General features: G+C 35.6%; 5 protein-coding genes across 18 annotated transcripts; 3 read left to right on the forward strand and 2 right to left on the reverse strand.

Annotated features, from left to right (window-relative positions):
- The first annotated feature begins 1,473 nt into the window (after positions 1 to 1,473).
- On the forward strand, positions 1,474 to 3,227 carry LOC105123559 (uncharacterized). The gene is made up of 3 exons (XM_011023196.1): positions 1,474 to 2,242; positions 2,350 to 2,499; positions 2,647 to 3,227. Exons 1-3 carry the CDS (start codon positions 1,604 to 1,606, stop codon positions 2,935 to 2,937), a joined length of 1,080 nt encoding a protein of 359 aa, XP_011021498.1. The 5' UTR covers positions 1,474 to 1,603; the 3' UTR covers positions 2,938 to 3,227.
- On the reverse strand, positions 3,146 to 5,845 carry LOC105123558 (pentatricopeptide repeat-containing protein At4g14820-like). Its single transcript, XM_011023194.1, has 2 exons — positions 5,177 to 5,845; positions 3,146 to 5,104 (listed from the first exon to the last, which is right to left on the reverse strand). Exons 1-2 carry the CDS (start codon positions 5,785 to 5,787, stop codon positions 3,511 to 3,513), a joined length of 2,205 nt encoding a protein of 734 aa, XP_011021496.1. The 5' UTR covers positions 5,788 to 5,845; the 3' UTR covers positions 3,146 to 3,510.
- A 66-nt stretch (positions 5,846 to 5,911) lies between these two features.
- LOC105123560 (uncharacterized) lies at positions 5,912 to 9,787 on the forward strand. Its single transcript, XM_011023197.1, has 6 exons — positions 5,912 to 6,049; positions 6,412 to 6,517; positions 6,735 to 6,779; positions 6,872 to 6,980; positions 7,699 to 7,936; positions 9,308 to 9,787. Exons 1-6 carry the CDS (start codon positions 6,002 to 6,004, stop codon positions 9,512 to 9,514), a joined length of 753 nt encoding a protein of 250 aa, XP_011021499.1. The 5' UTR covers positions 5,912 to 6,001; the 3' UTR covers positions 9,515 to 9,787.
- Positions 9,788 to 11,493: 1,706 nt separating this feature from the next.
- On the forward strand, positions 11,494 to 14,986 carry LOC105123561 (uncharacterized). Of its 3 annotated transcripts, XR_841876.1 has the most exons (3): positions 11,497 to 12,519; positions 13,080 to 13,163; positions 13,282 to 13,556. XR_841876.1 is itself a non-coding variant. In XM_011023198.1 (2 exons), exons 1-2 carry the CDS (start codon positions 11,865 to 11,867, stop codon positions 14,755 to 14,757), a joined length of 729 nt encoding a protein of 242 aa, XP_011021500.1. In that variant the 5' UTR covers positions 11,494 to 11,864; the 3' UTR covers positions 14,758 to 14,986. The 3 variants fall into 3 exon arrangements, 2 of the variants coding, with proteins under 2 accessions (XP_011021500.1, XP_011021501.1); XM_011023198.1 differs by lacking the exons at positions 13,080 to 13,163; positions 13,282 to 13,556 and adding an exon at positions 14,684 to 14,986 and having other exon boundaries at positions 11,494 to 12,519; XM_011023199.1 differs by lacking the exon at positions 13,080 to 13,163 and having other exon boundaries at positions 11,496 to 12,519.
- A 1,733-nt stretch (positions 14,987 to 16,719) lies between these two features.
- On the reverse strand, positions 16,720 to 22,409 carry LOC105123562 (protein OBERON 2-like). Of its 12 annotated transcripts, none has more exons than XM_011023210.1 (5): positions 21,110 to 22,409; positions 20,367 to 20,747; positions 18,725 to 19,293; positions 18,535 to 18,601; positions 16,720 to 17,811 (listed from the first exon to the last, which is right to left on the reverse strand). In XM_011023210.1, exons 2-5 carry the CDS (start codon positions 20,734 to 20,736, stop codon positions 17,372 to 17,374), a joined length of 1,446 nt encoding a protein of 481 aa, XP_011021512.1. In that variant the 5' UTR covers positions 20,737 to 20,747; positions 21,110 to 22,409; the 3' UTR covers positions 16,720 to 17,371. The 12 variants fall into 12 exon arrangements, with proteins under 12 accessions (XP_011021512.1, XP_011021511.1, XP_011021508.1 ...); XM_011023209.1 differs by having other exon boundaries at positions 21,100 to 22,409; XM_011023206.1 differs by having other exon boundaries at positions 21,004 to 22,409.
- Positions 22,410 to 25,647: the final 3,238 nt, after the last annotated feature.

Genomic DNA, 25,647 nt, shown 5'->3' on the forward strand with positions numbered 1-25,647 from the left:
CGATTTTCTCACCAGACACCAATTCTTTCCATATCAGATTTTTCGTTCTCCATGTGACTACAGATTTGTTGTTTAATAATGTTAATAGTTAATAGTTAATGATAAAAATAAAATTTATTTAGCTAAGCCGATTACAAAGAAGGTGATGGATTGATATTTCTTGCTTTATGTTTGTCTGAAATTGCTCTTCAATAAGTTCATCATGTGAAAACCTTTTATTTTTAGTTAAAGCTAAATATTGAGTCTAAATATATATGGATTTAGTGAATAACTAGACCTATAATTTATAAGTGCAACCAAGCACTGAATTTAAATATTTTCTGATGTACCTTGATAAGATTATAAATCAAAAAAGTTTTATCTTAAGAGAATAGACTAATATTTTCCCTACAAGAAAGAGAAGCAAGCAAGAACTATGAAAGGAAAAAAAAACCAGTTTTTTCTCTCTTGGTACACGGATAGATTTATCTAAAAAGATTTTTTTTCTTTTAAAATATATAATTAATTTATCTTTAAACCAACACTAATTTAATTATCAAAAAATTCTCAAATAAAAAAAAAATGGTGACGAGAATGTTCTACCCTTGTTTTTACTATGAAAAAATGAATTGAATTGTTTGAACCATAAAATTAATAACTTTGATCGAGGCCCACGCCCAGGCCCAATCTTCAAGACCACAGACCTCATCACAAGAGACGAAAAAACATGCTTCCGCTTAGCGTAAAACAGGTAACTTGATTTCAAATGCCAAATGTTTGTTTATTATCCTTAAATCATCAATGATAAGCTTTGAGGGTATCTCCAAAACATATCCATTTTTAAGGTAAGTTTTGAGGATTTTTAATTTATGATTTGTTCAGATTTTTTCTGACTTTCATCGGCTCATTATTATTTTTAAAATATATTAAAATAATATATATTTTTTTTATATCAACATATCAAAATGGTATAAAAACATAAAAAAATAATTTTCAATAAAAATTAATAAATTTTAAGCAACTTCTATTTGTACCACAATCCCAAACAATGGCCTACTTAGATTCCCAACATTTACCTTATTTTGCTTCCTTTTTTTCAGCAGTTATTTTATGTTAATTATGAATGCTGATGAAATATAATTTTCTTAATTTCTGGCTACGGTTGCTTTATATTTTGTAAGATAGCAAGAAGTTAATAAAACATAAATTACTACCGCTGTAAATTGTTTTTATACGTGGATTAATTTGATAGGAACAAGAACAATAGAGGACAAGAACAAATCATGCTTTAAGTGCTTGCTTCCAATTATTACAAATAAAGTAACAATTACTCTTCCTTCCATTAATCAGAGAACCTCTCTCTCTCTCTCTCTCTGCTTTTCCTTTTGTTGTAAAGAAGAAAACAAGAGAATTCAAAAAAAGAAAGAAATAAAGGAAAACTGGGAACATGAAGTAAAATGAAAGAGAATGGGGGCAATTTCAGTCATTTTGTAAAGCATGTGCGTCAACATAAAAACCTCCTTCACATGACCGTTGCATTCAAATTTCAAACGGTCTCCTAATCTCCTCCTCGCTTAAAACAATTCTACTGACCCAACCAGAAGCAGAAACAATCGAGCCAGCCATGAAAGCATACAGTGCATCAACATCACAATCCTCTGTGAAATCAAGCGCCACCAACCCGAATACCCCGGCCATGGAAGAGAGAGATAGCTGTTACTTCCCTGGTTGCAGAAAAGATGCCAACTGCAAATGTGATATTTGCTTAGCTAGCATCAATGCTACCCTTGACCTCAAGCCAGTCACCATTCATAAGTCCTCTCTCACCAAGCTTTCTACTTCACGCGCCAACGTGGAATGTACTCCCCTGTCTTTTGATACTTCAACTATCTCCACACCGAAATCAATTGCTCGTCCTAAAATGGATTCTCCAGCACTCAAATCAACAGCAAGATTGACCTTGAATCAAAAGAAAGTAAAGAAGAAAAAAGAATGGTCTTTTTTTTCTTGCGGTGTTCTTTTCTGGCTGGTTTTGGGATCAAGCTTGCTTTTTAGAGTAGAAACTGGGTTTTCTTGGGGGGTTTACAGGGTTTTAAGGCCCGTGTTTTCATCAGATATGATTAGGAGTATTGGTGAGAGATCTTGGGCTGTACAAGACTTGAACCGGAGGCTGAGGTTCTTGCAAAGTGAATTAAATGGTTTTGTTGCAAATGGGAAGGTTTCAAATTGCAGCTTTATGGATTCAATATGGGAAATCAATCAGGTTTCATATGCCTAAATTCTTGAATAATTAAGTATAGCTCAAAGATTTGCTAGGTATTTTTCAATACAACAATCTAATACAATCTAATGAATAAACACGAACTGCAGGATGGGCTGCTTTTGAATTCACGGTGTGTCTTGTACAAGTCCGCAATGGAAGAGGTGAGCATATGGGGCTGGCCTTTGCAAACTGCAGGATTGCTGAAAACAGAATTTTCTTCGCGTTCATTTACAGTGTTGTCGGGCAGAGTTACAGAGGTAAACCCAAAATTTTGTAGCATATGTATCTTCTCTTATTAGTAGCAGTGTCTTTCACCTATATCAGAAGATGCTTTACCTTAATCAAATTCATGATTCTTTTTGTTTTTTTGTTTTTCTGGGATCTTGTCTATTTCTCTTTAAAAGTGGTCTAACGGTAGGATTGGGTACTCAATTCGAAAAGCCAACACTTCATGGGTTCACGGGAATTGGGCTGCCTCTATTGTCCAATTAGATCCCAACACATGGATTCTGGAGTATGAGCGTAGCTTGATATTGAACAGCTCAACACTGTTTTCAGCAGTAGCAGAGATCTTCAAATACAGGATGTCAAGAGCTATGAAAAGTATGAATCCAGTATTCTGGTTGTTCTCTGATTTTGAGCACCAATACAGAGTCTTTACAGCAAAAGACCGTGTCAAGATCATCCCAACTTAGTGGATATATAGTTAAAAGACGCAGCACCATAACTACCTCCAGCACCGTTCCAGTTCTCATTGCTTGTGAGAAGGGTTGCAGTAGAAACCTATGGATATCAAGGACCCGTTTTCTTCTTTCAAGATCCTTGCTATGTTTTGGCTTGAAATCATCGTTTCATTGTCTTGGTGCACTCTATTTGGATACTCTAAGATGACAAAAGTCTCAATTTCTAAAATTCTTAATTTAAATTGTACATGATGAACTGATACAATATGACAACATAACCCGTGTTAGTACTTTTGCTGGAATGGTTATCTTTAATTGATGTTGGATTTCACATATAATCTAATGATGAAGCTTGGGGGGCATTGGATGAAGTCCCGAGGTTGAGCATGTCTTTTGTCATACTCCCGCCACACCACCGCCTCTCCCCTAAGGAGTATACAAGCATTGGATGAAGTCCCGAGGTTAACAGTGTCCTTTTTCACACTTCCCACCACACCACCGCCTCTCTCCTGAGGAGTATCCATTTCATGATTGCTGATTGTTTACTAAAACTTTGACTGTCAAGTTACAGATTGGTGAAGAAAATCACCAATAGTCATTACACGAGCACACGCCAGCTTTGTAATGGTGAAACCGAGTCCTGTCTCTAACAATAATCTCCATCCCATAAACCTTCGAGACCAACTTAATAAAGGTGTGGCAATCTTCACAAACTCTCAGATTCTTAACTATTCGGATGCAGGACCCTTTTGCCTCACCCATCAGCCCATAACAAAGGGCCAATTTCTCACTGTGCCATAAAACCACTTCTTTCTTTCCTTCCTCTTCTACATCAACCAAAACACTATTAGTATTAGGAGTATAGCCAACTAGCTTTAACTCCTTAACCACCTCATCTAGCTTCTCATAGATTTTATCTGCTTGCTTATGCTTCTTATCTGCCATTACAAACTCGTGTACTTGGTTGTTCAATTCTATCCAACTACATCCACGTTCTTTAGATATTCCTCTTTGTTTCATTAAGTTCCTTAGCTCCCCTACATCTTGCCACCTTCTGTCTTTAGCATAAATGTTAGATAATTGCACAAGGGCTCCATCATGGTCTGGCTCCAGCTCAAGGACCTGCTTGGCAGCAAATTCTCCAAGCTCATTCTCTCCATGAATCTGGCAAGCAGCCATTAGGGATCCCCAAATGACAACATTAGGTGCCAAGGGCATTGTCTCCACAAGTTCTAGAGCATCTCTCAGTAGGTTAGCTCGACCAAATAGATCTACCATGCAACCATAGTGCTCGTGTTTAGGTGTGATGTTGTGTTCATTTGTCATTGATGCAAAGGCTCTCCTGCCCTCCTCAACTAGCCCTGCATGACTACAAGCATAAAGCACACCAACAAATGTAACCCCATTTGGCTTGATGTTTTCATCTTTCATTTGACAGAAGAATTTTAGTGCATTACTGGCATCCCCGTGGATAGCAAAAGCATTAATCATACTTGTCCAAGATATCACATTTCTGCTTTGCATCTTCTCAAAAACTCCTCTCGCTGCTCCCAAATTTCCACATTTGGCATACATATCAATAAGGGCATTGTTGACAGGCAAAGCTCCTCCAAGTCCATTCTTGTCAACATACATATGAATCCATTTAGCTCGATCTAGAACACCAAGACGAGCACAAGCTGAGATTACACTTAGTATAGTAACTTGATCAGGTTTGATTCCGAAAACTTGCATTTCACTAAATAAATTAAGAGCTTCCTGAGGCTTATCACTCTCAGCGTAACCAGAGATCATTGCGCTCCAGCAAACCAAGTCCTTTTCTTCCATTTGGTCAAAGATCAAGCGAGCATCTTCAACTCTCCCAACTCTCGAAAACCCGGAAATCATGGCTGTTAAAACAACTAAGTTCCTAGATGAGATATTAGTAAACAATTTTTGAGCCATTTCCATACAGCCACAGCTTGCATACATGGTAAGAAGTGCACTCTGTAAGTAAGTATCAAGCACAAAATTATTTTCAATAATGAAATCATGTATAGCTTCTCCATAACTTAAATTTCGGGCTCGACCACAAGCCGATATTATGGTTGTCAGAACCATTTCATCTGGCTTCAAATTGGAACTCCTCATCTCTTCAAAAAGCTGCAGCACATCATCATAAAGTCCACTCTGATGATACCTGTTAATAAATTAACATCAATAAAAAGAAATATCTAATTCAACAACCAAAGAATTAAACTTCAATCCGTACCCATCAATCATAATACTCCAGGCAACAACATCCCTATAAGACATTCTATCAAACACCAATCGTGCTTCCGAAATCCGGTCACATGCAGCGTACATACCCACCAGGCCCGTTTGCACAAACGGGTCTTTGTCAAAACCCAGTTTAGTCGCAACCCCATGAATCTCCTTCCCTTCATTTAACCCAGAAGCTCTGGAAGCTGCTTTTAGCAATGGAGGAAAGCTAAACCTATCAATACCAAGCAAGCCTTCCTTCAACCTTATTTTCTCATATGCTAAAAGAGCAGTTTCAGGCTTGTCGCTGCGAGATAAAGAGCGGAAGAGTTTGTTTGAAAGAGGAGTGTGGCATTTGGGGAGGTGTGTGAAGACGGAGAGGGCGTAGTCGAGGGAAGAAGAGGAGAGAAGGAGTTTGAGGAGGAGTGAAGGAGGGAGGTTGGAGCGGAGGACATGGGCGTGGATTTGTTTGAGGTGGGGGAGGGAGGTAGGGGTGGGGGTGGAGGAGAGGGCTGCTTGTAGGGCGGTGGAAGTGAGTGGGACAGGTATTGTGGGCAGTGTGGTCACGGTGGACATTTTGTTTCGGATGGGGAGGAATGGGGTGGGGAGTATAAATTTCATATCTATTTCGCTTGGGCCTATGAGTGTAAATAGTATTTGGGCTAGTTCTTGTAACTGTGGGGCCAGGCCTGATGGTTTTCTCAGACCTCTTCAACTTTAAAGAACTTACCAGTGTCAGCATTCGCAATTTCAAGCCTTGCGGAGAGCGTTGGCATTTTATGCGTGCAATTAAATTAAAAAGAAGAAACAAATTGAAGGAAGAGTTAAAGAGGAAATGGGTGAAGCGTTATTTGATCTTGAACAAGTCCTCAGATCCCAAAAGGTATGTAAATCTCTCTCTTTCTCTTCGAAGCCTCTTTTATCTCTCCAACACAAATGTTTTTCTTTTTCTTTTTCTTCCCTTTTTTTGATTTTTGTTCAGTCGGTAATGAATTAGAAGCTTATAGTTTTTGTTCTTTTCGTAATGGGGAGACGTCTTGATTTTATTTTTCTTAGACCTAGATTTGACTAGCATTCCATTTTAGGCTTTCGGCGTATGTAGTAGTGCTCGCCTCTTTTTTTAAGGTGAAAACAAATGGTGGCCTTTGTGGATGAGAGTAGAACCTATTTTTACGCTTTTATGGACTTCATCAATAGTGGTTTTTTTTTTCTTTTCTAATTGTTCTTTTTTGGTCAATTCTATAGGAGACGTTGACGCATCAAGAAATGAACATACTTCAATCTTGCAAATCGAAGGCTGTTAGGCAATTTACATTCGGTGTTCTTACCGGTGCCACTGTTGCCTGGGCAGGTGTGTATTTTTATTCTTTTTTATGCATATAGATATGCCGAATCAGCACGTCATTGGGGTCAAGACAGAACATCATGCTTGTCTGTTCTTCTTCTGCTGCTTTTCATTTTCCTGCTGTTAATGTTGTTCTTTTACTCAGTAATCTGAAATCATTGCTGCCGACAGAATCATTTGTCTACTAGTACTGCGTATTTGATTATTTGTAGCATTCTGACAGCAACATGGAAGCTAAGTTGGTTTGCTCGAGCCAACATTTCAGGAGGTAATGCGGACAAACACCTTAATATTGCTGATTTACATGACCACTCCTTCATCTGTGTAGACAAAAATATTTAAGTTTTACCTTATTTGCAGGAGCTGCAATTTTTTTGGGATTCTGGAGATTTGGTAAGTCCTTAGATTCCGGTGTTGATCATATTCTTGCTATGGATGGAAGTCGGATGCAGAAGGAGTTGGCAAATATGTAGGTTCACCTTACCTTGTTTGTTTGTAGTGAACTTCTCAGTTTTTCTACAATGAGTTAGAATATATTGATGTTTTATTATTTGAACGAATTGGCATGTTGTCTAGCCAAAATTGGCTTTCAACGTTCTTTATTAGTTGCATAGTATTTTGGTTTGATCTAGCACATTCTGAATGTTCTGCAACATACAAGATTGAGATTGATACTAAATCAGCTAAAGAGTAAAATCTGTCATCGACTGAATAGAACTTTGCTCATATGGGTGTGCTGAATTTAAACTGGTACTAAAAACCTGACAAGTTAACATTGTTAAATAACTCTTTAGCATTAGCGTGTCCAAGATTCCAGCTTTGGCAGCCACTTCTACTGCTACAATTGCTGGGGTGCTTTTGGCCCATTAGGCTAGAACTATATGCTGTTATTTTTTCCTAACAGTTCTACGAGTTAACAAGCTTGGCCTGGCCTTCTGAATCTCTACTAAAATTCCTAAGATCTGTCACATAAATAGTAATTCCCCAGACCATGTTGTATCTCTTATCAAATGCTGAGTATTGTCTTTTGTTGTGTAATCAATGTCTCAAATGGTTATGTTCTCTGTCAAACTTTTCCTGTATATTTCTGATTTTTTCTGTTATATTCCATCTTCCCATCATCTGTTTTCAATTGCTTGAGGAAGAATTATTTATTGATTCGCAATGAATAATATTTCTATTTACAGAATGGTGAAGAAATATCAAGATGATCCTTGGACAATGCAACATTTGAATGGGCGTTTCTATTCAGAGAAAGTTTTTGATGACTCAAACTTGCATAGGCCCATAATAAGCCTTCAATATCGAAATTCATTTGCTGATAATGTTGCATATGGTCAAAGGACACATGACAGTGATTCTCACGATGCCTCCCACAGTGACTCTGGTATCAAAAGGGCTGATGTGGAGTCCAAGAAAGTTCCTGTAAGTGCACTGACCAAATATTCCTATTTGAACATGGGCATGACTACTTTACTGGTGTTTGCATTCATAATAAAGTCAGTAATGAACATGCAAATAGTGGATTTAATTACAGACAAAGACACCCCTAATGTTGCAGCTACGAATTTCATGAATGGATATCCATCTTTTTTATTTTGCTCCTTACATGCAATTTTAATGATTCTTGGACAATTTGTTTTTCATATATTTAATATAGCAGACAGTTCAGCTAAATGGGTAAAGATTACAAAGTTTTTAAAAGCAAAATTCATAGATAAAACAATTTTTTTTTTCCATTTATGAACTGATTTAACAAAACCTTACTTATTTGGAATTCATTAGAGAATTTATTTTTATTCTTTTCCATCAATATACTGAAAGGCAGAAAGATCTAGAAGTAGAAAATCCGCATCATGTGGAATAATTCATTTCCATTGGATATCTGACGAATCATTTAGATGCTTCTTCTTTCACATTACATGTCTGTTAATGCTATGGGTAGAGTAACTTTCTTGGGCAAACAAAAATGTAGGCTATTGGTTAGGCTTCTACATGCTGTTACAGAAACTGTAGTGTGAGGATAAGTGCATGTATACACATCCACCAGGCAAGAATTGGCGTTTATGCAAAATCTCAGAACCATAGTTTTCTATACAGAGTCATCCAGGCTTTTGCTCGACTTGGAATGAGTAGATGCGCTCCCATGGAAAAGGAGGTAACCTTCTCCCCTAGGTTGGACTGATTGTCAGCAGCATCAAACCAAAACTACCAGATTTTCTACTCCTTCCATTAGTCAATACATTCTGTAGTTGGTCCATTGTATAATGTAGTGAACTTGCCTGCTGGAAATGGTATGATTTAGAGCAAATTAAGGCTTGAAAATGAAATGCATTTCCAGGGATGTGGTGCCAATCGTGGGATGCATTAGTTGCTTGCCATGGTTTAGAAAGTTTTTCTCAGGTAGTTTTGCGATGGAAGGATAGTTGCAATTGAAATTCCTATGAATAAGCAACTGCATCTGTTACAGGCTATTGAATTCAACATCCAGCATTATCTTGATGTGGGGTAGCAATATCTTAGAGCATTTTTTTAATCGGCGCTAAATCCTTAATGAACCTGCCCTCAAAATTAGCAACCAGTGAAAAAATGCAACCTCTACACTGTATTCCACGTCCTTGAAAGAGCAGGCTTTCCATTTGGTTTTTTTAACAAATGGGAAAAATTAAGAAAAGGGTTTCTTAGTTATCACATTATTAAAATGGTCTATTCTACTTGAGCGTATATTAAATTCTTGCTTGAAATTGTAATGGTTTCTTAGTTGTCACATTATTTAATCTAATCATTCTGTTTTAGATGAACCTCGATGCCAAAGTAATGGAAGACCCTCTAGAGAGTATTTTTGGTTTCATGGCCCCTGTGGAGGAGATCCATCACCTTGGTACATCAGGCAAACCTGCCAGAGTACTTAATCGTAGCCATAAAAGATCTCATCGTAGGCATCGGATGCACCATCAAGAAGCTTCTATGAACTCTGAACGTTTGCAGCCACATCAGATTTAAGGTTGGTGATAGACTTGGAGGAAACCGGAGAGAATGCTTATTGAAGATTTGGAAGCCAAACCTTCTGTAGTTAGTTATCACATATGCCATACTGTTGAACTGGAATTGTCAGACAAATTCTGTAAGTATTGTTCATTTTACTCCATGAGCAACTCTGGTGAGCTTAAATGTCTATATGTGGTATGTTGCAATGAATACTCTATACTGGAGAGTAGATAGACATTAATCATCGCATATGCCTTAGCAGCACAGGTGTTGGAACTTTTCTATGTTTGATCAGGTGCCAAAGCTATGAATTTACCTTGATGGGGCGTTAATATGGTCAAAGGAGCATGATGCATGATGCATTGTGCAGGTGGTGATAGTATCACATTGTTAAGGAGATCATATTGAAATGCTTATAATACAAGATGGCAACGTAGCTACCTGATGGCTAATTTTTGCGGTCGCTGACCTGAAACATGCTCTTGCCATTTCTTTCATCAATCCCTTTGTTTCTGGGTTGGATCAGATGTCGAAATATTGCGAACTTCAGAAACGGTAGACATGCACCCAGTGATATGACCTATTGTGCCTCAGCTCACATAATAGAAGAGTAGGTGGCATCAGTTTGAATCTACTCCCGTGAAAGGAAAGACTCTTAAACATGGTTACAAGACCAGCTTGGGTTCAGCTTGGCCTACAACTCGAGTTTCAAGTTGGCCAATCGATTCATTTGCCAACCTTCCAAGTTTTGATTTTTTTTAAAACCAGAAACAATATTGTTTTTGTTATAAAAAAGAAAAGCACAGTTTTTTTCACTTGCTCAAATTATGATAGGTCTCGGGTTGATAGATCACCGGGTTGTCATGTTAAGCAGGCTGGTCGGGTCTTATAGTTAGGCTATTAATTGTCTGCCTGAAAGAAGAGGTTACTGTTGGTAGCTGTGTAATTACGGGAGCATCTGGGGACATCGGCGCAAATGCCACCGCCTGAGTATCAAAAGGCTAGAAACTTACAGCCATCTTGGGGACCTTCCGTGCAGTCAGGTTTTAGCCAAACGAAAAATGATGAGTTTTATAATCGCTAAAATACTCTGGTTTAGAGCATTTTTAATTTTTTTTATATATAATTTTTTAGATTGTTCTGATGTAATTGTATAAAAATAAAATTTTAAAAATAACCTTAACCATAATTTTAAATACTACCGTAAAGAAGGTATCATGTAACCTTCATTTTCTTGGGGGCATCAAATTCGCGATCACTCTTTATCTTTTTTTAAATGAAAACCCACCACAAAATAAGTCCGAGATTCATAAGTAACCTATCATTCCAGTAGCTTTTGCAATCCACGATGGAATACAATATTATAGGCAAAAAACTAGTGACCTTTTGCTATATGGCCGCCACCTGAGTTAGACATTCATGGAACAACGTAGAATCCACGAGTTAAAAAAATATTGTGACAATATCATAATTTATGAAGGAGGGAGATGCGTGTATGGCTTCGGTTTAAAAAGGGTGAGCAAGGAGATCATCATCTTCTTCTTTCTTGCTCGTTGATTAACTAACTGATATATCTCAAGTAATAAAATCATGAAAAACTGAGAATTAAAGAACTTGGCATGCTGTTTCCTTTTCTTCTGTAATAACTCATTTCATGACTGCAGTTTACCTGTTTTCTGAACACGCGTGTATCTTCGCATGTCACCATCCTTTTTACCGCGTCCTTGGTAGGAAATCCAGCTCTAATCTCTCTCTTCTTCTTTTTTTGGTTTCCTGGGCGCTCTTAAACCGCCAAGCAACCTTCGCCTTGTGAATGATTTAGATTTTTCTCGTCACAGTTAGATAAGATCGGAGAAATGACATAGCATTAACATTATGGAATGCATGCAAGATAAATCTGATTGATAATTGTGGAAAAATTAAACAAATGTTTAAAAAATATACAGTCTTGTTAAAAATGGTAATTTACTTGAAGACCAGGGGCAATAAGAAAATGCTATTCTCCTTTATCTGTTCAGGGATTCGTTCTTCTTCTCCACACGCTCCCTGCACAAACAAGAAAAGAAAAGGGAAGGAAGATTGATTCGTTTCATAGACAAACGTATTTTCTTATCGTCGCCTCCCTCCAAATATTTCCCATCCAAATCCACCCTACGAAAATTAATTCTCCCCTTTTAGCACTCAATCTCTCTCTCTGTCACACTCACACATATGTTGCAAAAAGGCATAATATAATCCCATTTCTTTCTTTGAGGCCTCAAGGTTTCCCTCTGCTTCTCTCCTCTCCTATCAGATACCAAAAGAAACAGACACCCACAAACACCACCCATTCTCTCTCTCTCTCTCTCTCTCTGTTTCTTAATATATGATCAAACATTTTCTCTCCCTTTCCACTCCACAACCCCAACAAGATTTTGATTCCTATCGAGAAAATCAAGAAATTCTTACTTTCTTTAACCCTTATAGCATCTTTGTTTCCTTACTTATTTATTCTACCCATTTCACCAACAACGCACCAACAAATCGAGAAACCATGAAGGTGCATCCATTACCCAAGAAGAGAAACAACATAACAATCCAATTCTACGATCATAGAGGAGACCCTTTAGTATCATCTTCTGGTGGGTCCCAACACAAGAAACTCAGGAGGCTACCCCACATATTCAGCCGGGTCTTGGAACTCCCCTTCCGGTCAGATGCTGACGTTTCGGTTGAGGAAAATCCTGATTGCTTTCGATTTGTTGCTGAAACAGATAATAACATCGGTGAAGTGAGGGCCCACACCGTTGAAATCTATCCTGGAGTAACTAAAATTGTGATTAGGCCAAATGGGTATCTAGAATTATCTCCAATTGATGATTTGGAGTTGGATATGTGGAGGTTCCGGTTGCCAGAAACCACCAGGCCGGAGCTTGCGAGTGCGGTTCTGGCTGACGGAGAGTTGATTGTGACGGTTCCGAAAGGAGAGGAAGTGGAGGAGGAAGGGAATGGTAATAATAACAATGGCGAATTTAGAGGAGGTATGGGAAATAATAGTAACAACAACAATAATAATGCTAGGCTTGTGCTTGTACAGTGATATGATAATGATAAAATGTACTGCTTTCTAGCTGCCTGGTTTTTTGTTATTTAAATGAATTATGTTGTGGAACTTGGTTTTTTACTTCTAAGGTTGGTGGTTGGGACCAGGATTTGTATGCTTACTTTTGTTATTGATGATCAATGAGTCAATCAAGGTTTCTCTATTTTCTTGTTTGAGTGTGTGTATAACGAGTATGGTAGCAGTAGCATTGAATATGGAAGTTTGAGACTATTGTTAGTTCATTATGTTTTGGCATGCTCAGGTACAAGATGGTTTTTCACTTTGATTTTAGTGTTAGTGTTAGCATGAACTTTTGTTGATTGTTTGGTTTTTAGCATTGTAAACTCCAGGTTTTTTGTTATGCACTCTTATGTCTTGTGTGGTTGCAGAGCAACGGAAATGGATGTTATGTGTTGTCTTCTTTCTTTCTTTTTGATAGTTCAGATTCGAATTGTGTAAACTTTTGGTCTTCTTAACCTCCATATTCTTCTCCCACAGCTTCTGGAAGCTAGTTTCTTAAGGTGGTTGGGACTGGGATTTGTGTGCTTACCATTGTCATTGATGATTAATAAAATAGTCGAGGTTTCTCTGTCCTTTTCTTTTCTTTTTTTTTTCTGTGTGCATAATGAGTGTGGTAGTAGTAGCATTGAATTTTTAAAGTTTGAGACCTTGTTAGTTTATTATGTTTTGGCATGTTCAGGTGCTAGATGGTTTTTCATTTTGATTCAGTGTTGATATTATATGATCGTGGGGAATGGTGCATACACATAGCCGACCCCAACTGGTTTGCGATTGAGGTGTGATTGTTGTTGTTAGTATTAGTGAGAGCTTTGGTTGGGTGTTCGGACTTGGTTTTAAGCATTGTAGCTTCAGTGTCAAATGTGGTTTTAGACAACAAGAGGAGCAGGCATGAATGCCATGAATGGTACATGTGAAATGGCTTTTCGTTTATGTTAGATTAAGAATTGAATTGAGTATTTCTTTTGGTATTCTTGGCCTTCATGTTCATATAAGATTTTATACCTTTGTTCGTGTCTTATGGCCCCTGCTTTGTGATCAGAAGATAGCCCCTTCCATATATGTATTCCTGCCAATTTCTCATATCATTCTCGTTGATTAGCTGGATACAATTCCTAGACAATGTTTCTTTGATTGGTCTATAAGTCCTAGCACCAATGATGTTAAACATGCTTACAATTTTCTTCTTCTTCTTTTTTTGGTCATTGTAAATTAGAAGCATCCTGGATGGTTGAGATTTGGGAATAAATGCTCTTCTCACCCACGTAAAGCCGCCCGCGCTTGGACCCTGTTCCTTTTGTCTTGTAATTTAGCACTTTTTGTGTGCTTGCTGCTGTTAGAATTTCAAGTTTTGTAAAGGAATGGTAAATTATGTTGTCTTACGAGACCTTTTAGTCCACTTCTTTTTCTGCGTGACAAATCTTTTTTCTAACAGTTTTTTTTTTATTCTCGGTATAACTTTTAAGAGTGATAACCACCTTTCTCTCACACTATATTCCTGGTTGACAAGGTAATCCACGTTGTAGGTATCTTTATTTGGCTGTTCTAGTGTAAGACTTTCCTACTAGATCAAATGCACTCCCATAGCTTTACACTTCATCATGGTCTTCTTTTAACGTTTTTTTAGAGTTGAGCCATAATTACCTTGGGAGACCAAATTAAGTGATGGATTTGGATTTATTAAATGGCATTCTAAAGCTAACCTCTTTTTTTCTCGCAAAATGAAATCTGCCAACTTGGCCTTCCGCTGTAAGGATGTGTCAAACTCTAAGAAATCAACTACACATGTATGAGCAGCAACAAAAACTTGATTTACTATGCATCCTTGTAGAATTTGCCCAGTTAATTTGGCTAATCTGGCACTTGTTGCTGCACAGCCTTCTCGCTTTAAAACACAAAGAAATGGAGGAGGCTGTGCAGCAATAACTGCCAGATTATGACCTTCTGGTTGCCTCGCGTAACTAAGCAACAATTGGCACCACTCATGGTGCTCTCTCTCTCTCTTTTTATTATTATTAGTACACGCGCATGATGCCCTTTGCTAGAGGATAACGCTGTGTCCCTTTCATTGTTTGTTTGTGCAGTAAATGCATATGCTTCATTTGCACAGTTAGTCATTAGCGGAAGTAAAAGTCACATACCTTGCGCCTGGCTCTAGCATACACGATCTTATGTTTGACAATATGACCGAAGAAATGATTGCGTTTATGAAGGACTAGGTTGGGTGGATCACAATAATTGCACCCACCCCCCGGCGTATGTCATTGTCTCGTCTTGGCGATTACACGGCTCTCGAATTTTTTCTGCATCTTTTGGATAAGTCGAACATTATGATCGGTTCTTGTAATGTCAATAATTTGTTGAAATGTAAGCTGAAACGTTTATTATTGCATTGTATGGTCATCATTGAGAATTCTGGTCACGCAATAGGAAACTAGGAAAGTGCCTGTGATATGCCCACGAGCTTCTCCTCTTTTAAGAACCTCCTGTGAGATATGCCCACGTGCTTGTCCTCCTTAGTCGCCGTATGCAAGCCACGGCACAGCTTCGAGCGATCGCTATCAGATACCCGACCCTTCATAGCAACTTTTTTCAACCGAAACCAGGTGGTTGTAGACTTGTAGTATTCTATCTCAACGGAGGTTATAAATTATAATGGCTTAATCAATTGAGATTCGAGACGACCACTCGGTGCACCCCCTCATGACAGGGACATTCCTATCAAGTTTGTATATTATAGACGCCTTCATGGATAACTTAAAACAGTTAATTCAATTTCACAGAAATTTAGAACGTTGCAGTGCATTGATTTGACCCTAAAAAGATTTTGCAGTAAATGATTAATAAAAGAAAATGTATATTTTTTAAAGACAGATAGCATTAGATGGATAGATATATCGTTCCCAGAAATTACACGGGTTAAAAGACAAAGCGCTCTCCAAAACTAGGAAAAATATTGTTAAAGACCTAATCATATACATTTGCATTTCGCGGTGACCCGATTTTGATTAAATAAATTAATTATGAGAATAAATTACATCGTAACATCTATAGTTTGGGTGTTCTGCTAATTAACATAGTTTTTTACCTGATGATTTGTAATAATTAATGTAGTTAATTTTATCTATGTTGTTTTTACTCTGTGTGTGGGTGTAAAATGATAAAAGTGAGCTTTCAAACAATACAGGGACCTTAAAGTTGATTTAAACAACATTGTAGATTTATTTTTATTTTTTTTTATTGAAGAAGATTATATCCGGTTTCTCTCCCCTTTGCTCTTCATAAATGGTGGAAGGGCATGTAGGATTTTCATATTAATACATGGCTTTAGTAGATTGATCACGTTATTCATAACTTGTTTAAGATAATAATAAACAGTAATAGATGATGCTATCGTTTTACATAGAAAGATAATCGGATAGATAGATTTCTAGTTAGTTGCCTATTTCGTTTTCCCATAGAGAATCATGCTGTGATTTATTAAAGAGAAGATTTGACCCCGGAATAAAAGGAGTTGGTTCGGTAAAGAATCTATATTGAAATGCGAGGATTTTGCGTAGAACTAAAGGGTAACCTAGGAGATATCTTTTGATTATTAACAAGCTAGTTAGTTAAAACCTAAGATCTCATTAGACAACTCGAAACATGCGACCTGGTAATCTAGGAATTCGCGACAGGCTAAAATACGATCCATAAATAAATAAAAAATAATAAGAATATTTGAAATTTGAAATTTCTTTTACTTATATTTATTTTTTAAAAAAAAATTAGACAATAACTAATAAGATATGAATACCATAAAATTTTTCTTAAATGCACTGATGAACCAGCGAAAATCTTACATTATTAAGGGGAAAAAATACATGCACAGGAGGATTTTCGTAATTAAGAATTTGGGATTTTTATTAGAAAAGATCATGTTCAAAGAAATGGACCGTGTAGAAAGTTAAAAAAGAAGAAAAACTCACTTGCAGTCGAATATTTTTATTGATTTAGTGCTAAATTTCTTCTCATAATAAACAGGCATTACCCGGGGATGAGGGAGGCTAATCTTCATTGGAGGACTGCTGATTGTGTAATTCCCGTTCCTTTGAGCTCCCTTTGGACAACAAAAAATAAAAAAATAAAACAGAACTATAATCAAATAAATCGAGCACTCTAGAAACCCACATCATCAAGTGGAGATACATTTGACAACATATCAAGATGGGATTCAAGCTAAGATTACAGAGATTGTAAAGAAATGTTAGCACTGGTCATTTCACAACCTGTCTGGCCAATCCTCATATGTACCATACAGATGCAGCTTCATCTGCGACAGATTCATGCGTTATTATTCATCAGCTGACGGATAGAACCAACAAGAGAATAAAACGGTATTAAAGTTGTACATAAGTCATCCAATTCCCAATTTCTAGGCCTGTGTGTTGAGTACTTGTAGGTATTTCCGAATCCCGGTCAAATCTACAAATCGTAACTATGTTTACTTCTTATTGTGTATCATACTTTGTTTGATATAGCATTGGCCTGAAACACTGTTGCTCAGCATCAAGGCACCAAGATCACTTAAATCACCCAAATTCCATCCTGTCTTGTTGAGCACCTAAAGTTCCTCCTTGACAAAACTAAATCTCTGCATGTGTGCTCATTCACGTGTCTGCAGATGAAAGTACCACAGCATGTACACTTTGAAAATATACAGCTGATCTGATCAAGAGTGAAGGCAGACAGCGCACCATCAAAGTTTGATGAACCCCTGACGAAGAAAAAACTCATTTCTCAACTTCCAAACCAAAGTGCTCCTTAAGAATATCTTTTGTCGTCCTTCCAAATCCATTGGCGACTTCTTCCATATCCTTGAGTTTTGTCACTTCCCGGTTTATCTGGTCCACCCTGCTCAACACAGCACTCAGCAAATCATCTGGGTTGGTTTTCAACGTGCAACGTGCCAATTCAGACCTCTCTTTGTCCAACTGCTGATAAAGGTTCTGAAGATATTTCTTTTGAGCATAAAGTCGTTCCTCTGCAATTTTGTACTCAGCTTCCTGTGAAACCCGTAGTGCCTGGAGGACCTGATTGATCTCATCCTCAAGTTTCAGAGATTCAGTCTGGCTATCAGAAGACATGGACACATCTGGTGAGCTCTTTCTAAAGTCCAGAATGTCTTGATGATTACTAACTTCCAGCATTGCATTTCCATTGGGAGAGACGGCTGTGTATGAATGATATAAACATGTTTACAAATGTAAGAGAGAGAGAGAGAGTCTGATCCACTGGAAGCAAAACTCGATGACCAGAGAGCTCCCAAATATATTACCCATAAAAATAATAAAAGCTGAAACAAATAAAGAAAAAGATAATTTGAAGTCATGGGCACATTGTGTCTTAATGTCTTAAAATTAATGCAACTATCTTTTACGAGAACCATCCATGGGAAACACAGTACCATTTATGTTTTGTGATACTTGCTAGAGATCTAGACCAGTGATTTGGATTTCTTGTTACTTAGTCATTAGAACTTAAGGTTTTTAACCATATCCCTCTGTAACTCAATCTGAGATAGTTGTGTACAATAATTGAAACCCAGAAAGTTTGTTCCAGCAACTTCTCCAGTTTTCTCTCCTTTGCCTACCTTACAAAACAAGCACCATTGCACCTCCATTGTGGTTATTTATTCAGGGGATCCTTCATGAATAAATTATTGCCAATCCAATATTTGGAAACAATCATGGAAGGTGATATTGTTCCAAGACCCTACGTGAATTACTTGTTAATGCTATCTTTCCTGACAGCTCCAGGGTGTTGATTACACCCAATGGAATTGTTCTATCAAAAATCATATCTTAGGAACTGAAAAACTATCAACTCAACCAATAGAATGTTGTTGCCAGAAAGAAAAACAGTTTGAATGAAACAGTTTAAAAAAAAACATTACCAGGCAAAATGGCTGAGACTTCCCCTTCCACTTTCCAGATATCTTCAAGAATAGTCCCACATTTAATCTGGTGCCAATACCAAATCGTCATACTACTAATGGTTATAGCAAACCCAAGGATGGACAAGGTTAAGTTTTCTAAAAATCATAAAAGCCATAAATTCTCTTGCCTAGAGAACACCAGCTTTACCTTCGTGATGGCTACCTCAATGCGTTTCAGCAATCCCTTTGCATCAGCTCTCTGTGAACCTCGCAAAATGCAGAAACCAAGATTTAATATTTTCTCTATTTCATCCTGGGAATCAACAGTTTCACAAGTTCGCAAAAGCCTTGTAACATGTGGCACTAGGTCTGTCCTTGCATCACAGCGCCGACAGTAATACTCAGCATCCAGACCGATGCTTCCTCCCACAGTGCCAGCCATATAGGTCCGAAGAGCACAATTCATGTGAGCAACATGGCCACATATATGACCCTCACTAACAATTGCTTCACATTTTATGTAGCTGTAACCTCCATGTTTTGAGCTTATAGTTTTGCAACAGAGGATGCAGCAACAATAACCGCAGAAACCAGGTTCACTGCAACATATATCGCAAGACATGGCAGCCATGGGTTGATTTTCAGTTTCTAACCCAAGACTGGCGCACATCTTATTTCCAGCTTTACAACCCGCACTATCATGCTGGGAATCAGACAGAAAAAGTTCAGCCGTCTCTTCAGAAGGTACAGGGAAAAAAAAGTGCCCCTCGACATTACCTGCATTGTTCAGTTATCAATGAATAAAAACTTTTCCAAGTTTACACGCATTTTAGGAATATTTTAAACAATTAGAACTGAGAAACTATCCTAACCTATCTCAAAGATTGCCAATTCAAATATCAAGTGGCATAACACTAAGGAAGATGATTGAAGATTGGTCTAACATACCACAAAACACCCAGCAACCACATAACCATTTTTGATGTGTACTCGTCAAATAAAGCATGTGCATCACAAATTCAGAACTTCAATATCAGCTACTTTTTGGTCAAGCTTTAAAGGGTGTTTGAGAATGTGGTAGCAGTTACTTTTCAAAGTACTTTTCATTCCATACACATTAAAACAATGTTTTTTTTTATTTTTAAAAAATTATTTTTGACATCAGCACATCAAAATGATATGAAAACATCAAAAACATATTAATTTAAAGTAAAAAAAAATAAAAAAATTTCAAAATTTTTTAGAAGCGCTTTCTAACTGCAGTGCCTTAACTGCCATGATTGGCAAGTTGAAATAGTGATATCATACTCAAGGAAAAGAAACAACTTGTCACCATTCAATGTGGTCAAGATAGCATTTCATTTTTAATGGCAGGCTATTTTGTTGGATCATTTTCTTTTGGAGCTTGTAAGTGCCTTTGCCACTTTGGGTGAAGAGAGAAATTTAAAAAAGCTACGTCAAAGTAAAATATGGATAAGGTACACTGTTCTCAAAGATAAACCTACTCAACAATTGCACAGCAATTGGATAATTTTAAGCTGACATCAAATTCAATTATTGATTCCCATATAGTGCAACTGGAATTCAGCCTGATCAAATGGAGCAGCAATTTTTTATTTTTTGAAGCAGCAGTTTGAAATTACTATAAGCCATTGACAGGTAGTTTTCATGTAAAATCACTAGTTCCACAAAAAGTATTGAAGAAAGAACAACTGGGTGGAATGACTGGTATACATGTTCATGGAAATATGCTGAGAATAATTTATAGCTCTAATAAATAAAAAACTTATGAAACTCAAGATGGCACATATAGAAAATATGAAGATAAAATAGAATTAATTGTAACTAACCATTTATGGAGGATTGCTTTGATGGGATCTTCCAACTGAATGAAGCAAAAAATTTACCAATGTCTGCATTAGGAAATACAGATCGGATATATCGCTCAACTGAAAGCTTGCTGGCAAAACCATGTTTCTTACGTGTTGTATTCTCAAGACGACAAAGACGAATTGGAAGGTAAAGGTATCTATCCAAATAATGGCCAGTAATAGCAACTCGCCTCCCAACCCTCCAAGTCCAAGTATCACCAGGATTTGGCCAATCCTCGGGAGCATATGGCAAACCTTCACCACATTCATCGGGTGCAACTGGCCTTAGATTCAAAATGTTTTCCCTTTCCCTAGGCGTGCTTCTATTACTTTCCTTATCAATCTCCATTAATTCCACTTCTGCTCATAAAGATCAGGCGGCTGAGTGAAATATAATGAATGCAAAATAAGCATGTATCAGAAAATAAAGGATTAACACACAATAAACTGAGAAGGAATTGACGGAGTAGCAATAAATACCCCACCCCAAAAGAAATTCAATGAATTCAACTTTATTGGTTTACTATCAACTTCCACAACCAACTTGAAATTTGAGGAATATATCAAGAAAATGTTCTCCAAGGAATTTGTATTTTATGATAGAAGTAACATGTACAAGCTGGAAATCAATTATATTGGAGTGCCACTTTTGGATCCAAATGAGCACCAAACATCAGGCAAGTGCATTCAAACATCAAAGCCAAATACTCACAACAGCTCACCAAATGGAGTGATGGGGACATTTCACTTTGGATTGCTCACAAGGATTAGGGAGTCAATTCGATGAGCCACCAGTCAGGGATTTCAATTTATTCTGATCAACATCATAGGATTTCTGTGTGGATTGCAATATCATCAGGTTTCCAAGCAGACAGCTGACGTAGAAATTTAAGCTACCATGTCACAAAATGTAAATTAATCTCTTCCAGGCTCATTTCCCTTTTCTTTTCTTGCCAAACTAAATCCTTAAAGATAGGGATTTCTCCAGCTAATTGCAATCATAGTTATAGTAGACTCACGCAACAAAAGCAACCAAAGAATACAAATGCCAAAATTACAATTTAGAAAAGCAACATTTAAGTGTTTTTGAACACTACTGATTTTAGAGTAACCAATAATTATTTCCTTGTTTGCATTAAAAAAAAAAACAGCGGTCTTAATCAAACGGGAAAAAAAATCATCTAAAACAGCAAAACAAAGTGCTCCGCACCTCAACGGAATTAGCGTGAGATATCAGGGTTTAAACAGCCTAGAGGTCATTTTTTATCCAATACTGTAAGAATTGATATGCATAAATTAATAGAAGGTGGTTTCAATACTTCAGAAATCAAATCTTGAAAACGGAAACAGAATCAAAAGAGAATATTTATTGCTTATAAAAAACAATTTATAATAAAGAGAAAACAGAATGATCAAAAACAGAAAAAGAAAAACAGTTCCATCAGGCATTTCAATTTCTATTATCTGTAGTCACTGTAAAACAGGCATGAAGATGCTTGGTTGTGCACAAAATAAAAATGCAGATTCTTGATTTCACCGAAATGTTTTACTTAATCAGAATAGAAGTAATTAGTTTTTCATTTGCATCTCTAAATCATCCACTCCTTTAATAGCACAAAAATGTAAAGAAACCGGGGGGGAAAAAAGAGTAAATATAAAAGGATTCAAAGCTTCACCTAAAAGAGACAGGGCATCTGTTGGAAGAGAAGAGAGGATTTAGGGTTTGGAGTCCCGTAAAATCACCAGAAGACAGATCGGATTCGAGAAGAAGAGAGAACGTAACTTCTTATGCTTCGAGGAGAAGACAGAACGTAACTTCTTATGCTTCTAGGAAAAAAACAAAAAAGAATGTAGAGATAGGAACTCGCTGAATGCTTAATAATCCGGGAAACAATTTGATACACAGAATCAATCGAGAGAGAGAGAGAGAGAGAGAGAGAGGAAAAAAAACAGAGAGACGGGCCAGGTAAAACCCTAGGGACTACAGGGGAGGGAGAGAACGGAGAGATGGTTTATAACGTTAACGCAATTGTTCACTCCCTGGTTGACCAGACAGCTGGGCGATCGGAGATTTCTAAATGACAGTTCTACCCTTTTATTTATGTTTATAATGTGTTCGGTATTATACTATTATTGTGTAATATTTAATTGAAATGTATTAGAACTTTTTTGTATTTTTATTTTGATATCAATATATAAAAATTATAAAGAAAAATATTTAAATAAATACAATGCAAAATAATCAATAACTAGATTTTTTTAGTCACGTTATGCCATAGGATGGGTTAATATTTTTAACAGAAAAAATATTCAAACGATGATAATTTAAGTAAATTTGGGTTAATTTGATTAACCCATGATTTAAAATAATCCTAAAAAAAAATAAAAAAATAAAAAATTCAAGGCTCAACAACCTTATATTTTAGGATGAAATAAAAAATAAAATAAAATTGAGCTAATCTTCAAAACTAGCAACTCTTGTTATAAAATCGAGATGACCATAATGAAGACTAAAAATAATTTTAAATAAAATTCTTAATCATCAAAAAATATAAAAAAAATAATAGTAATCAAAATAATGAGGACCAAATCTAATAGAAAACCTATGGAAAAAAAATAATGAGAGACTAAATTGAGAAAAAAAAAGGGGTAAAAAAGAGCAATTAAACCAAAATTATAAAATAAATAAAATAAAAATTTGAGGGACAACATTGAAAGAAAAAATAAAATTATAAAATTATAAATAAACAAGCAATTAAAAAAAAATGAGGACTAAGTCTATAGAAAAAGAGATGAAATAAAATGTCAAGGGACCAAATTAAAAAGGAAAAAATAAAAAAAAAATAAAAAACAACAATCAAGATAATGAATATCATGTGTGTGTTTCAAATTGAAAATGATGAAATTAAAAAAAAATCTAAAAAAATCAAGAGAAAGAAAATCACTGTAAAGAAAGAAGATCATAATTGAATTTTTACTTCATTATTTTTTTATCAAGATAATATCAATTTTATTTTTTAGACAAATAAAAAATCAAGCAATGAGTTAGGGAAAATCATATAAAAATCCATTGATTATTTTTTTGCTATTATTTTTTAATCAAAATAATATTATTTTTACTTATTGCATAATAAAAAATATGATTAACACCAGTAATCCCGATCATTCAACCCAGCCCATGACCTATGACGTGACGGTGGTCAACTCTTGAATTGGATTTTAAATGTATAATAAAAAATATAAGCACCAAATATAATATAAAAATTTAATAAAATTAAATAATAATGGATGAAATTGCCAAAAAAACAATTAATCAAAAAGAGAACTCAAAATAAGGATTTGCAATATAAGAATGAAGATTAAACTCAACTAAAAAAAAGGAATTAAAATCAAATAATTAGGGATTAAATTGAAAAAAATTTAATTAGAAAAAAATTAAAAGAAAAATAAATATGAATCAAAAGAATGAGGATTAAAATTAATTAAAAATATATAAAAAATTGAATGTAAGGGAATGAAATTAAAGAACAAACAAATTAAATTCAATACAATTAAAATATTGATGACCAATTTTTAATTTTGACAGGCTGACATGCTTGCCATGTAAAGGGTGGCACAATACTTCGAACACTGTTGTGAAAGGCAACCAATAGCTATCAAGAAGCGACGCGTGACATGGGCACTTCTCACCTACTGACATGTGTTATGCATACCCCAATTATTATTTTTATTTATTTATCAATAGATGAAAACACTCTTAATCCCATGCAATAATTGTAAAAAAAAAAAATCAAGGTTAAAAAACCAAAAATACCCCTTGATCTAAGATAAAAAAAAAAATGACCATAAAGGCCATATGGTAATTACACCATACAAAAAATATGAAAATCACAAAAAGCCCTTAGTTATAAGATGTGCTGTTTTTTTTCAAGAGTACGAGAGTAATTACAATATGGAGTGTGGAAATATTATTTTAGCCCTGAGTTTTTGTTCAATTGTTTGGTTCTTTGAGAATAAAATTGTTATTTTATTATGAATTTCATTATTCACAGTCTATAGTAAAAACTAGAGGGTTTTAACTTTAAATGTAATGACTTGCTAGTAAGATTGGACTACCTTGAGTTTAGATTATTTAAAATTTGTGTTGTGTTAGCAATCAATACAATAACCTAACCTTATCCGTGTTGATTAGTTTGAGAATTTTTAATTACATCATTTAAATAAACTAAAAGACATTAAAATTTAATTGCATATACCCAATTTACTATGGATTCGTATTGTAAATTTATCATTTCACTCCCACACAAAAGCATTTAGTTCAGTTAGAGGGTAATTTAATATTTTTCTTGGGATATAAATGTCATTATCAAAATTATAAAGGATATAATGGTTAGCTCATATTTTTATTGCATGGTAAAATTATTAAATTACTCTTCTAAGTTATTTTCATTTAATTAGTATTAAAGGGTGTTTTTTATTTTTTACTTTATTTAAAAATTAGAATGATTAAACCGCCCTTGAAATCAAATTTCTTAAGCATTACATTCAAGAGCGTTTTTGTCATTTCTCATGGTTTTTTTTTTTGTTATTATTAAGTTGGGTTAGAGATAATCCAATCTTTTTCCATTTTAAAAAATTATTCAAAAAAGTAGTTTATGTGTGCCACGCACGCGTTAATGAGTAGGGTGGCTTCTTGCTCCTCTAGCGACACGTGAGCTGCATGCTAATGAAGGAACACTAGCTCCCGTGAAAGCGCTGGAAATGCCACGATGCCCTTTTCAACGTGGGGTGATGATGTGATGGCTATGGTGACTATTTATCATTGACCAACCTTTTCTTTTCTTTTCTTCTTCTCTTTTTCCTCCCTTTTGAATTTTACAATGGCTATTAGAAAAATCAATTTTATCCTTTTATTTTATTATATTTTAAGTTTAGCCTTCAAATTTTTGGTTTCTAATTTTAATTCTTAATCCTTTTATCAAATTTTAATTTGTTTTTAATTTTATCATTGGATTAATGATCTTATTTTTATTTTTTTCAAGTTTGGTCCTCACTTTTTTGATATCTTTTTTATTCTTTTGTGAATTTGATTTGTCTTTTTTATTTTTTTATTCGATTCAAAAATTGATGATATTTCATGTTTGACCCTCATGTTTTGATTTCTAATTTTTATTTCTAGCTCTTTTATCAATTCTTAATTTGTTTTTGATTTTATTCTTAAATCCATAATCTTGATTGCTTATTTTTTCAAATTTGATAT

Source organism: Populus euphratica, unplaced genomic scaffold, assembly GCF_000495115.2.
Source record: "Populus euphratica unplaced genomic scaffold, PopEup_1.0 scaffold9.1, whole genome shotgun sequence".
Classification (NCBI taxonomy): domain Eukaryota; kingdom Viridiplantae; phylum Streptophyta; class Magnoliopsida; order Malpighiales; family Salicaceae; genus Populus; species Populus euphratica.